Source organism: Astatotilapia calliptera, chromosome 3 (assembly GCF_964374335.1).
Source record: "Astatotilapia calliptera chromosome 3, fAstCal68.1, whole genome shotgun sequence".
Classification (NCBI taxonomy): domain Eukaryota; kingdom Metazoa; phylum Chordata; class Actinopteri; order Cichliformes; family Cichlidae; genus Astatotilapia; species Astatotilapia calliptera.
This window is the reverse complement of record NC_137424.1, coordinates 57,301,233-57,315,190: the sequence shown is the minus strand read 5'-3', so window position 1 is coordinate 57,315,190 and position 13,958 is coordinate 57,301,233. Positions and strand designations below refer to the sequence as shown.

General features: G+C 39.6%; 2 protein-coding genes across 2 annotated transcripts; both read right to left on the bottom strand.

Annotated features, from left to right (window-relative positions):
• Positions 1-364: 364 nt before the first annotated feature.
• LOC145425546 (uncharacterized) lies at positions 365-13,426 on the bottom strand. The gene is made up of 4 exons (XM_080298669.1): positions 13,298-13,426; positions 12,735-13,068; positions 1,900-2,067; positions 365-1,467 (listed from the first exon to the last, which is right to left on the bottom strand). Exons 2-4 carry the CDS (start codon positions 12,895-12,897, stop codon positions 1,145-1,147), a joined length of 654 nt encoding a protein of 217 aa, XP_080154795.1. The 5' UTR covers positions 12,898-13,068; positions 13,298-13,426; the 3' UTR covers positions 365-1,144.
• Positions 2,836-6,505, bottom strand: LOC113017513 (tripartite motif-containing protein 16-like). Its single transcript, XM_080298644.1, has one exon. The coding sequence runs from the start codon at positions 5,132-5,134 to the stop codon at positions 3,434-3,436; it is 1,701 nt and encodes a 566-aa protein (XP_080154770.1). The 5' UTR covers positions 5,135-6,505; the 3' UTR covers positions 2,836-3,433.
• Positions 13,427-13,958: the final 532 nt, after the last annotated feature.

Below are 13,958 nucleotides of genomic sequence, written 5' to 3'. Positions count from 1 at the left end.
CATCAGAAAGGTTGCCTACCCCTGGTCTAAACTATGAAATTACTTTTATGTCATAAATTGCACACGACAAAAAAAACAAAAAAAAACAAAACATAATTTGAGCCAATAAATTCATTTCACAGGGGCAATTAACTCGCACAAACCACCAGAAACAAGCTGTTGGCCTCACAGCTTGACAAGCTCCAGTCATTGTTAATGGGAGACGTACACATGGACCAAGATAACTACATATGAAAGAAGAACAGCTTTCAGTGACAATAACCAACTGCAGCCACAAGACGGCAGTAACATAAATATATTAAACATTAAATGAAAGTGAGGAGCTTTATGACTGTGCTGTCTGAAATGAAAGGAGAGACATCGCTTTACTTTGGTACATTTAAATTTATCAGTATTGTTTAAATTTGACAGGGCAAGCTTGTCCTGATGGAATGCCGCTGTCAGAAACACAAAGAAAAACCTGTGTTAAATAAGGCAGAACACTCTGTTATGCTGCTTTCACACATTTGAGATTATCATCTTTGTAAGAAAAAAATCATAATCATAATAAATCTTAAAAAACACATGAACCACACTTAAATCAATAAAATTAAACAATGAACCAGCAGAACAGGAGCACACTGAACTTTAACCTTGGTGAAATGTCAGATCAAACTTTCCCTGTTACAATTAACATAATAAGGTAATAAACTGAACAAACAATGCTGACATTTCTTTACTGTTCTGGGTCTAAAATATTGACTTAAATATGGATCATCTTTTCACTCAGGTGTCCAGCAATGACTCACAGTTTTCCCACATTTTACAAGTATGAACATTTAACCAATATGAATTCTCATGTGATTCTTTAAGTGCATCCTCTGGACAAATCTTTTCCCACAGGTACCACAGGAATACGGCTTCTCACCTGTGTGAATTCTCGTGTGTGTTTTCAACGTTGATGGGTGAGCAAATTTTTTTCCACAGGTGCTACAGGAATACAGTTTCTCTCCTGTGTGAATTCTTAGATATCTAGTCATTTTGTATTTATTCTGCAAAGTTTTTCCACACATGTCACATTGTACAGACTTATTCTTTGCGTCCGTTCTACTTTGACTGACTGACACAGGAGTGTTGTCTACTCTCTTTCTGTGACGTCTCTTCTTCAGCTCTGCATTTCTAGTTGATCTTGAGTCCACATGCTGATTTTCTTCATGATCTCGGCTCTCTGCTTCAGGAGAGCTGGGAGAAAGGAGCTGCTCGCTGTTTGGTTCTGGTTCACTGTGGGCACTTTCCTCATAAGCAGGAGTCTCCATGAAAGTACCAGTCTCCTGCTTCCCTCCTGACTGCTGCACAGTTCCTCCTGTTCCTCTTTAATCTGTGGAGGCTCTGGGTCCTCCTGGTCCAGACTAGAGTTCCTCTCCTGGTTACAGACCTGCTGGTCGGTTAAAACCTCTTCTTTCTCAAAAGCATGCTGATGTTGGACATCTGAAGGCACAAAGGGAAAAAAATTATGGCAAAACAAACATTTGAGAAAATATTTAGTGGCCTGAACTATTAGCAGGTCTCTACATAGCGAGCATGTTGCTCACATATGCCACTAAAGTGTAAAAACATGACAAATTATTCGGGCACTGATGCAAATGTTTAGTTCTGACACTCTTATTAGCAAAGTTCAAGGTTCAGCTTCATATGTGAATATCTGTGATGTATGAAATAAATAGATGTTGTTGTTTTTTGTTAAATGACTGTGGATGTCTCGATTGGCACAGTAATAAGATGGCATGCTGGGGCAGAGCTCTCTTACACAGTGGTAAATGTTTTGGTTATACTTGAAATGCCATGAAGTGCTAACCACTGTTCCTCTGTGACACCCATGAGTAACATTTACTGTTAGTAAAACATCACAGTTTTACATACCTATTCTGTATAACTTTATCTCAGGTTTCCAGATGGTCTCCTTCAGTCCAAGCTGCTCTCCCTCCTGACTGCTGCAGAGTTCCTCATGTTCCTCTTTAATCTGTGGAGGCTCTGGGTCCCACTGTTCCCACTTTGTTAGAGATTTACATGATGAATTCACTGTAGGAACTAATTACAAGGTCAAAGATAAACAGACACAAAACACATGTTTTTATATGTGAACAAACAGAAATATGTTAAACATATAAATATACATTAAAGCCACTAAAGTGTCTTATAATCCCTGTTAACACATGCCTGCTGACACATGATACGCAGTAATATGTGTTTGATTACAACCTGAAACCTGTTAATGTTCTGATTTAACAGCAGATTTCTCCACATGCAGGACAGAGAAATTCCTGCCTTCCACCAAAAGTGGAAAATATATTTGTTTGACATTTTAATCACAATAACAAAGAAATAAACTGTTGGTAGATCCACTTTTTAGGAAGATGAGTTGATGAAGAAGAGAGCGTTCAGTGGAAAAAGGCCAGTGAGTTCATGTAAATGCTGCTTCTGCTGTAAGAAACAGACCTAAAAGTGAACAAATGCTCCATGATTCTCATTTCTATCCATCATCTTGAACACTGACTATAAATGTGTTCACGTCATTATTGTGTGATTTGGTTTCTTCACGTGTCTCCTTCAGTGCAAATAAAGGACTGTTAGAGTGTGTGCTGTGTGTTTGTCTGAAGCATGACAATCCTTTCCAACAAGTATTTCCAGCTGTTTGTCTCCACTCTGCACTTTAGTCTTTCTTCCTGTCATGTCTGTGTTTGTCCACCAGGTGTCTCCCTCAGCTCATTTTCTCCAAATCAGAAGCTTCAGATTTGTGGAGACGCTCTGCCTGCCAGACACAGCTCAGGGCAAGAAACATGTCTATCCTCCACAACATACAGGCCTGTATCATTTATTGTCTGTATTTAAATGTATAAATGATCGAGTGTGATCAAACATCTAAAAAAAATGACATTAAATGTCATCACTCTAGATACAATAAGAACAACTAAAAAAACTTCAAAGATTCCATTTTTGTTGCATTTTAAAAGTTCAAACCTCAAAGACATTAAGTTTACAGTCATATATGATCAAGAAAATCAACAATCTTCACATTTCAGAAACTGGAACCAGCTTTAAATGTGACTAAAATAATGATAAAACAATCAATTCTCTAATCATTGACTAACTGATGAATCACTGCAGCTCCAATATATTGTTGCATTTGACAACCCACTACAGCAACTACAGAATAAAAGCACTAACCAGACTGATGACAGATTTCAAACATGCTGAATATGAAGAGTAGTATCATTTAAACTCACATGATTATCAGCCATGAGAACACATTCAGATTTATATTGATGTAAGGTATATAAATGTAAGTACAGTTTGAATCAGTGCAATATTATTTTCACACATCAATGGACCACTGAACTTCTCAGCTTCTAAAATGTAAAGCCTCATTTAGAAACTACACAAGTACATATAATGGTCAGGGATCAACATGAACCTGTCTTCTCTGTTTGACTTTAATCAACTCTGCAGTGTCTCCGTGATCTAAAAGCCGAACTCCAGCATAGAGCGGCTGAGTGAATGTGGTCTGGACTCTGTGGAGGAGAGTCATGGTTTCAGAGACGCTGTAGAAAGACAGAATACCTGCTCTGTGATCCAGGTACACTCCTACTCTGGAGGACGGAGGACCTGAGAGGACAGTTGGGACTTTGTTGTGCCAAAATTTATAACTGTTTGTGTCACAACGTAATGCCCAAGATTTGTCATTGAATCCAAATAAACATTCATCGCCCCTCCCTGCTCTGCTGATATTCTTGTATGCGACTGCAACACCAACTCCTCTCCCTCTCCACTCCACCTCCCAGTAACAACGTCCAGTCAGACTCTCTCTACTCAGGACCTGACAAAATACAGTGAATCTGTCTGGATGATCAAAATAAGACTTTTGTTGTTTCATAAATGTTACTTTTCTGTTCCCCTCAGATAATAACAGATGTCTGTTTGCTGTGTTTGGATCCAGTGTGATTTCATGTGAACATTTTAAGAATCCAGCTCTGGTCTTTGGCTCTGCTGGTGACAGTAAAACATCCTCTTCAGTGACTGTCAGTGAGATGTTTGTCCATTCCTCTCTCAGAATGTCCTGTAGTTTATCTCTGGTCTCTGACACAGCTGCTGTCACATCCTCAAAGTAGCTCAGAGGACGAATATTGATGCTGGATGAGTGTGTAGACTCACTGAGTGCTGACCGTGAGGGGTAGTTGTGTAGAAACTGGTTGTGATCCTCTGTGTGTGAGAGCTGCTCCAGCTCGCCGTCTTTCCTCTTCAGCTCAGCGATCTCCTGCTCCAGCTTCTCCTGAAGCTCTTTGACTCGACTCACTTCAGTTTCCTGCTGGGATCTGACCTGCTGCTTCACATCAGAGCTTCTTTTCTGGAGGAGACGGATCAGCTCAGTGAACATCTTCTCACTGTCCTCCACTGCTTTATCAGCAGAGCCATTGATGGCCTCCACCTCCTGTTGAAGCAGCTTCACATCTTTCTCTCGCTCCTGGATTCTCTGCTGGATGTTTAGTCGTCTCACCTCGAGCTCCTTCTGCTTCTCAGTCCTTTCTGCTGCAGCTGGGACTGTTTCATGGCCTTTATGTTCATCCATCGTGCAGAGATAACAGATACTCTGCTGATCAGTACGACAGAAAATCTTCATCACCTCATCATGACGAGAGCAGATGTTCTCCTGGAGCTTCTTTGAGGGGGCCACCAGCTTGTGTTTCTTTAACGGAGCTGCATCATAGTGAGGTTGGAGATGTTTCTCACAGTAAGAGGCCAGACAGACTAAACAGGACTTGATGGCTTTCAGCTTCCTTCCAGTGCAGAAATCACAGGCCACATCTTCAGGTCCAGCATAGCAGAGATTAGCTGGAGGAGCTTGGAGTCCAGTCTTCTTCAGCTGCTCCACTAAAGCTGCTAACATGGTGTTTTTCTCCAGGACAGGCCTCGGTATGAAAGTCTTCCTGCACTGAGGGCAGCTGTGGATTCCCTTCCTGTCCTCTTCATCAAAGTGGGTTTTAATACAGTTCATGCAGTAGCTGTGACCACAGGTTGTAGTCACCGGATCCTTCAGTAGATCCAAACAGATGGAACAAGAGAAGGTTTCTCGGTCCAGCTGAACTCCTTTCTGCGCCATTTCTCCTCTCAGTGTCAGTGACTGTGTGAGTTTCTCTTCCTTATAACTGAAACTAGTCTGAGCTCTGATCTCAACAACATGTTTCTGCAGTGAATGGAGCCTGTCAGCTCTTACACGTCACCACATGTTGGTTACACCCATCTTCAAAGTGAAGATCTGAAGGGGAGGGAACGAGGAAACACGTGGACAGAGAGGAGGTGCTGTGTTTAAGAGCAGGAAGAAGAGGGAGGTTATCAGGCTGTGCTTCACTCCAGGAAGAGGAGCAGTTTGAGAGCGATACTGATACTGATAGTTTAACCCTTTATTTACTGCTCACATCAACGTTTAAGCTTGTTAACACTTTCTTCTATATAAATAAACTTCAGTTTAGAAATGTCAGAGTTCTCACCGAAGTTAACAAACAGTCCTTCAGTTTTAGTCAATGCAGGAGGATAATGATCCTTTTTTTTCTTTTTCTTTTTTTTTCTTTCTTTCTTTCTTTTTTTTTTGGCCTGTCCCGTTTGGCTCTTTTGCCATCAGAATTGTTGTCTAAAGGCAAAGAAAGATGCCCAACGGATTTACTTTACCAAACTGACCATCCCAGCCTTGCCGTAATGGTCCATTTGATTCACCTTTTATTGTTTATTTTATTTTCACTTGCTGAATACGGGACAGACTTGACTGGGGGAAAGAAGGGGAGAAAGAAAGAGGGAAAGAGAAACAGCTGAGAAGAGGGACGGGGGAGAAGGGCAAAAGACAAAAACCAACAGAACGGGCAGAGAAAAAAAAAATGCATATATCAATCACCTGGGTCACCTGCTGAGAAAGAAAAAAAGAAAGCAAGCAGAAGAGAACAAGAGTAATAGAATAAACAACATCACAATGATATATGGGAATATGACAGTAAATACTAAATGTTAAACATTATTGTGCAGCACATAAGATCAACAGAACACAGTGTGCTTTGAGGTAGGAGCCAAAAAGGGTGTAGTTTGTGGGTGTGATCACCCGTGTGTACACCTGTGAGCATGGACGCGCTTGTTTTTTGTTTTTTAAAAGGTTCCTTCATGTAATAATCTGCTAGAGGGTGTGGGGGGGCCACAGCCCCGTCCTCCAGGGCGTGAAGCAGGTATGGAGGAGATCAAAACTCCAGACATCCAGAGGCCCCCAGAACACAAGAGACCAAGGAAGACCAACAGAGGGGCAGCTGCGCCACTGTCCCGCCACAGCCTGGAGCTGCAGGTGTTTTTCCAAATGTTTGTTTTGTAATTATGAAAGTTCATAATTGCCACACACAGACACACTGATTATTGTCTGAAGTACATCATTTTGGTTTCAGTTTTAAGGATTTGGATGTCATCAAAGTTAAATTTTCTTTATAAGGAAGAACTTGTTCATTGTGTGAACTTTAAAGTCCTCTTCTCATCCTTAGCAGCGATGATCTGTGGAGGAGTTCAGCTGTGTTGTTATTAACGTCAGAGACGTCACTGAGCACAGTGGCAAACACATCAGTCATGGTGCTTTTTATTTTGAGGTCAGGATTATTTTACAGTGGGGTTTTTTAGAATATTTTGTTTGAGGACAGTACAGCAGAGGCTGCTTTTTGCTATAATGTATGTCTGTACCAAAGTATAAAGATATTACAAAAACACATTTATCAGGATTTATATTAGACTTGATTTGGCATGAAAGCTCACAAACAGCTGAGTTCTCACTTTTCATGAAATTTAAATCTACAGCTCGACTGTTACTGATATTTTGTTTAAAGATGAGATTTGATTTCCATTGTTCTTTATTGTCTATTGTCTGGCATTTACGTCAGCAGGTGCAGGAGCAGTCCAACCTGTATCACGATTAACCCCACACACCCAACCCAGAAACTCTTCGACCTCCCCCCTGAGGCAGGACTATGCACAGCTTCTTCTCAAAGGCTGTAAGAGTGGTCACCTCCAAACCTCACTGGCCTCATTCTAGCTTGCTGTGCTGCTGCGCTGGTTTTTAAAATGCCACACCTGGGTCTTTTGAGGAGGATAATGATCCTAAACATACAGATAAGGCAGCGACTGACATGATGCTTATGTTGCATTTAAGTTTATGTTCATTTCAATTGTTTCTGTCCCTCAAACACCATCAAAGGTGAGAGGGTGCAGCAGGTGTAGTAGTTGACATATGAGGCAGTAAACAAATTAAATGGTTTTCAAACACATTCATCTCCATAAAAATGTGATAAGTGTTTTGCAGGAATAATAAAAAGAAACTCTGATCCTTCTTTAAAAGTATTTTTCTGTTATCATGGTTGAGCTGATCACAACTTCTACAATCATCTTGAGCAAGGACGTGGCTAAATACAGGCATGTGAGAACCAGTCAATATTAGCCCTTTATTGACCAAGTATCAGGCTGCCTGGACTTATTTGGTATTTTTGGCTGTAAAATGGCCAGAAATCATAAGTGAATGTTTTTGCCCCTTTCTTCAGAATAACCTCAGCTTTTTCTGGCAGTCATTTTACATTATTGTACTGTTATGACAATGGAACAACAGTTTAAAGTGGAAAAAAATGGACTATTTTTTCAGATTTTAAAGTTAAGTGGAAACTGATATTCAGCAGGAACAAAACGTAACACGACATCAACTTCAAATATGAACTAAAATAAATATATACAAAAAAGTTTTTGAGCCTAGGCCACTCAGGTTTTTAAATCTCCAGGCCTTTTTTAGGGCATTGCCACTTCCCCACACCTGGTTCTCTGCTCATCAAGTTGACTTTTTTCAGACAGAAGAAGCTTGTGAACGGTTTATGCTATCGTAATACACCAAGCCCGTGATTCTCAGAAAACAATATTTCTTATAAATCAGCAGTATAATGCATCATAAAACAATATCATCCATTCACAATAAATCAGCAGTCTAATGTAATACAAATTAGAGCAGGGCGATATGGCCAAAAATATTTATCATGATATATATTTGAAAATTTGCAATAATGATATAACTGACGATATAATTGATGCGAGACAAAATACAACTCCACAACATTACTAGCGCAAAAAGACAACCTTCCATTTATTTTCACTTAAACAAGAAGCTGGTTTTTATGTACATTAAAGCTTTATAAAAATTTAACAGTGCAAATGCAAATTCCTTGCTGAAAGTTTAACCAAAAGGCATTTCCAGTAGAAATGGGCTGACATATCCTAAGCATAACCATGTATAATATCCACTGAAGTTAAAAAGAGGTGCTTTGCAACATTAAACTGCAGTGTGCAGTACGTATTTTGCAGACCATGAGGTGCACGGGATTATAAGGCACATTAAGCGAAACAAAGCAGTCAGATAAATCAAACTTTATTCAACTCATTCTTCTTGCTTCCTCCACTTCTGTACCATTGATTCATTAATGCTGTATTCTAACACAGCTGCTCTATTCCCATGTTGTTGCAGTATATTAATGACTAACCTCGTATTGTGGATGGATTATCTCAGTTGTTCTCCTGACTGAAGTTTGGTCCGTTTACAGCATCCTGCCATGCGATTGCATTTGTCTCTAACCATGAAGAACCTTCACGTTAACTTTTATAAGTGGAAAAGTGTTAGTGTTTGTCCTCCAGCTTCACTGTTTATGTTATGCTAACATAGCTGTGTCGCTAGCGATCACGTAGCACATCATTATATACCAGCTAGCCCAACTTCAGTAACCCTACAAACGTCACTGCTGTTTAGTTTCCTGTCTTCATTTATGTTGGAAGTGATAGCAGAGCTGTACGTTTGATTTTTTTCAGAAATCTCTCAGTCAGAACATGCTATATCATGCTTAGGTAACTAGCGAAACTAGCGAGCTAACTTCCACTAGCTTCCTGCTAACTTCTAACTCCGTTAAATGTAATACATTTGGTTTTCATGGATGCCTGGAAGTTAAACTTCATAGTTACACCTGGTAAAGCAGCAATGCTGATCGTTTTATTAAAGATGAAAGAGTTTAGACAGTTTTTAACTCTCAGTGATGCTGCAGTGTTCGTTTGACCTGAAGAGGGGGGTTTAGGACCCAGATTACTCCCAGATTTAAGAGCGACAAATACGAAAATAACGACGGCCGCTTGCATGTTCTGCAAAAAAAAAAGTGCTTTGTCGTGTATCTGACGGACAAACACCAAACCAGTTCCACATCACTGAAGTTGCACCATTTTTACAAACCAATTCTGGTTCATCTGTTTCACTCAACAATCGGCCATGTGCGTATGAAAACAAAGGCACTGCGCATGCGCGATATTTCATTTTCCTATCGTTGCCTAACATTATACCGATATTACCGTGAACCGTATAATATGGCCCAGCCCTAATACAAATCAGTTTAATAAATGTAATAGTTATCCCCTTCTTCTAATTCAGGAGAATAATGCAAACTAAAACTACATAATAATTTCACAATCTTTAATCAGGGGTTTAACTTGGCATAAGATAATGTAATAATCTGACATTATTAAGAGTTTATTTTTATGATTGTGAAATTACAATATATGAAATATCAGATTTTCATCTGCATTTGGGAATCCTCACCTTCAATGCCATTTTTTATTTGGTTTGGTTTCCTGTGTATTAAGTCGTGCAGCCACCAGGTGTCGCTTCTTTGTCCTTTCTTTTCAGCTAAATTCCATTTAAAGTGGAAATTTAAGCAGCTCCAGGTGCTTCCAGCTACTTTAGAGTCTTTTTTTTTTCTCGTCTAACTTTATCGACTCCATGTGGATATTTATGGGAATCAACCAGTGGTGTAGCTGAATTATGGACTAATGAATGAAGCCTTTGCTGTCATTAACATGTCACTATAGCAGTCCCTACTGTTTCTTCTTTCTCTGTTCTTCTTCAGTCTTTCTTCAGTCTTTGTAGTTCAAATGTGGCAGATGACATTTTATTCAAACAATTCTGTACTCAAGTTTTTTTTACTGTAACACTCATATAGAAGTTGGAGCCTACGTCATCAGTGAGTCACAATATACATCTTGTATTCTGTCCGCTGCGTGCGTGGTTCTGGTACACGAAGTGACAGATAGCTAAACATATGCCGTAGGAAATGAAAGCGTTGAATGAGTCAGACGTGAAAGTAAAGTTGAGGGCTGTTTACTTGTGTCTTTATCAATGTACATCTTACAGTGCTTTCCCAGAACTTGTGAAACTACAAAAATACAAAAAGAAATATGTTCAATGAAGAATTATGCATTTGCTTCACATGGCGAACAGATCTAGGCATTTATATATAAATCTCTCCAAATATGCATAAAATCAATAAAATATACACCACTCACTACTCATGAAGATGAAACACAATTCAAACTTACAAACAAAGCTTCTCCATGGCATAACACAGGTGGATGCTGAAGGATTAAACAGGGAGACTTCTGGTATGCCTCATTGTGCAAATCCCAATACAAAAAAGGCTTCCTGCATTACCCCACTCATGTGACCCTAAACATCCAATAGGAAGGAATACAAGCCAAACCACAGAAAAAATCACTTGCCCGCAGACTCCAAGCTAACCACTAGGAGATGCTAAAATTCTCAACGTGCACATAACATTACATCTTGTATATTTCATCTAATTTAGCCTCTACAGCAGAAGGTTGCAGCTCCCAGTGTTTTGTTGGAGACTTTTTGCTTCCCCTCTTTGGTCACACGTCAAATCAGTTCAAGTTTTAAACGCAATCACCTTTATCCTGATCGCAGCGGTCTCTTTCAGACTGACAGTGGCCCGTATGCAGTGACAGCTCTCTGACTGTGAAAATGATATGAAACAAATGCGTTGGCCTTCACAGTCATCAGCAGTGATGGGAATAACGGCGTTACAATTAACGGCGTTACTTTTTCAGTAACGAGTAATCTAACTAATTACTATTCCTATCGTTACAACGCTGTTACAGTTACTAACAAGAAAACGCGGTCCGTTACTATTTTTCAATAAACAGACGGTTGAAGCTGTGTTCAGCTTACCGCATCTTATATCAGTTGCACGGAAGTAGCTGTAAGTAATCTGGGCGCTACAGCTTTAAGCAGCTGCGTGTGCTCCTGCGGACGGTAATCACGATCACTGTCTAGCACAACACCTGGAGCTAAGGGGACAAAACAATTGCATGAGTGCTGCTGTTTGACTGAGGAAGAATAAAGTGGTTGTGGTAAGCCAATCACATGACCACTTAAAGACGAAGCAACAAGTTGATATATACCAGTTTATAAATTGTGTTGATAGGCCACGTAAACCAGAGTCATGATAAACAATACATCGTTTATTCCTCAATAGTTTCGTCACATTTACTGTCTAAGGACAGCGCAGCAAGCACTCTCTGCTTATGAGCAAAAAACCCACCAAAAAACAGGAAGTTTTAAGAGTGACGGTGAGAGAGAGAGAGAGAGAGAAAGAGCAGAAAAAGAGAGAGAGAGTTTTGAGATGTGATAGATTTGTGACGTTTAGCGTGTTTGGGGTGTGTAGTTAATGTGTTGTCTTGTGTAGTTAATGTGTTGTCTTGTGTAGTTAATGTGTTGTCTTGTGTAGTTAGTGTGTAGTGTTGTGGATAGTTTTGTGTTGTGTGTCAGAACAATGAGGCAGCTGCTGTCTCCAGGTAGAAACAGGAGTGATACACCTGCTGCTGTCAGACCTGCAGGTATCAGGCTGTGATGTTCTCCTTTATAGTGGACAGAAATTATTTTTTTGGAGTGGCACAAATAATTTGTGTTGCATCTTATTGAATGAAGAACAGCTGATTGTTCTGTAAATAGTTTGAAATGGTTATTTAAAAAATCAAGGTAAAAGGTAAATGGCTGCAAATAACTTTGTTTGCAAAACTTGTGCATAGGATTTTAAAATTGACAATTTATATTTGCATTTAAAGTTATGAAATATGATTCATTAAACATGTTTGTGGTTGTTACAGTAAAAAATACAACTTTTTCTACTCTAATTTTATGTTTTTTGTCTGATTTTAGATCAATTGTGTTAATACAGTATGTCAAAATGAAACCATAACTGTAAATTCAGACACGTGAGGTTGTGCTGAAAAGGATGATACCAAACAAGGCGAAGTAAATAGTTTTTAAGGGTAAAATGTGAAGGGAAAATCAAAAGTAGTTAAAAATGGCCAATTATACCCTGGACCCCAGAGGGCTAAAGGTTTTTTTCATGCCATGCTTTGTAATTAAAATGACAGATATTAAAATCCAGTATATTTATATTTCACTAAATATGTGCAAACTATTCAGACAGAACACATATGAGCAGTATTGTATTACAGTGAAGACAGCAATGTTATCAAACTGCTGCAATCATTTGTAATATCCAACTCTGTGGGTTACTGAAATTGAAATGTAAAGTTAAACTGAAAGTAGGAGAGTCCATTTGCAAAGTAAACACTTAGATATTTTGCTGGTGACCTTGATGTGAAGGACTTTTCCATTACATCTTTCACTACTTTGACATCTCCCCGAGCAGCCAACGCACAGAGATCACACATTTCTGTATTCTCAAGATTTGTGTTTTCTGTAGGAATAAGTTAACTTCACTTTGAGACACCCTGAGGATATTTATAAATTCAGTGAGATGAGTTAAAGCTTAAAAAAACGAAAATTTATTTAATCTTACCAGAAATGTTGAGCCTGAATTCTTTAACCTTCTTTCCCAACTCAGTGGCCATCCTGCAGAGGTAGCGTCCCGAATCATTAATCCTGACTTTGGGCAGTTTAAGTCTGACTCGTCCTGTGGTCACACTGAACACGTCCAGCAAACTGCTCATGCTGAGGCTCATCAGAACTATCGTCCATGTTGAAGAAAACCTTCAGCTCAGGTAACTGCAGGCAGTGGATCTTAAACATTGAGGTGGTGATGTTGACTTTTGATGCAAACTGCCATTCTACTGTAACGTTGCTGTTTTCCTCACCTCGGTAGTACAGAACCTCGTTATCATCATCAGATGTTTCTGAGAGCAAGAAAGGAAAGAAGGGAAGGAAAAGTTTACTTATGCTTTAGATAGAGCAAGTCAGGCTGCACTGATCTGAGATACTAATGCAGCTAAAATATTAGAAACAGCTTTTTAGAAATCAGGAGTCTATTTAAGTATAAAGTGGAACTTAACTAAATCCTAAATCAGCATCTTATTTTATAGCTCCATCCCTGTTTATGCTCATTATCTGAAGGTGTAAACTGACCATAAGCACCTGAAACCAGTGTCAGGAACAGCAGGGTCCTGTAGACCATCATCATTCTGTGAAAGAAAAGAGATAATTAGACAGATGGGATGGTAATGCACAGAATTACTGTAGCAGTGTAACAGCGGGCAGTCACACTGCTATGCTAGTAACAAGCCACACACCTCATGTGTGTCGTCCAAATCTCAGAGCAGACCTGAAGCCAAAACTTCGAGGATTAAAAAATCCTCGATGTGTTTAACCCACAGCTTTTTAGTGCTCAATTGTCACCCTGTAAGTGTGAACCCACCTTTGCGAGTATAAAAATAGACCTTCAGTCGAAACCCAGTGGAGCACAGCTGTCAGTGAAACCTATTGCAACACCCAGCCCACGTAGCCCGCAGCTTTTCAACAAAGAAACTGACAACACCACAAAGTTTTAAGCTACAAGGTTAATCGGCCTCCACACACAGTGAAAGGTGCTCTCTCTCTGACACAGGAGTGGAAATGAAGCTTTCTGCTCTTAAATATTTTTATAAATCATTAACACATCATACTGCACAGAGGACGCTCACTTGTAGCTCCAGCCTCAAATGAAGAGACTCCACTTACTCTGACATCAGCTTATAAGGAGGACTGGAAAATCCAACCCAGGCTACAAAGGGGCTTACCACTCCCATAC

Coding starts and splice junctions, on each gene's coding strand:
- LOC113017513 (XM_080298644.1), bottom strand. CDS start 5,134: ATGGCGCAGAAAGGAGTTCAGCTGGACCGAGAAACCTTCTCTTGTTCC.
- LOC145425546 (XM_080298669.1), bottom strand. CDS start 12,897: ATGAGCCTCAGCATGAGCAGTTTGCTGGACGTGTTCAGTGTGACCACA. Junction 2,068..12,734: donor ATTCAGGCTCAACATTTCTG/GTAAGATTAAAT, acceptor CCTTGTAATTAG/TTCCTACAGTGAATTCATCA. Junction 1,468..1,899: donor GATAAAGTTATACAGAATAG/GTATGTAAAACT, acceptor TTGTGCCTTCAG/ATGTCCAACATCAGCATGCT.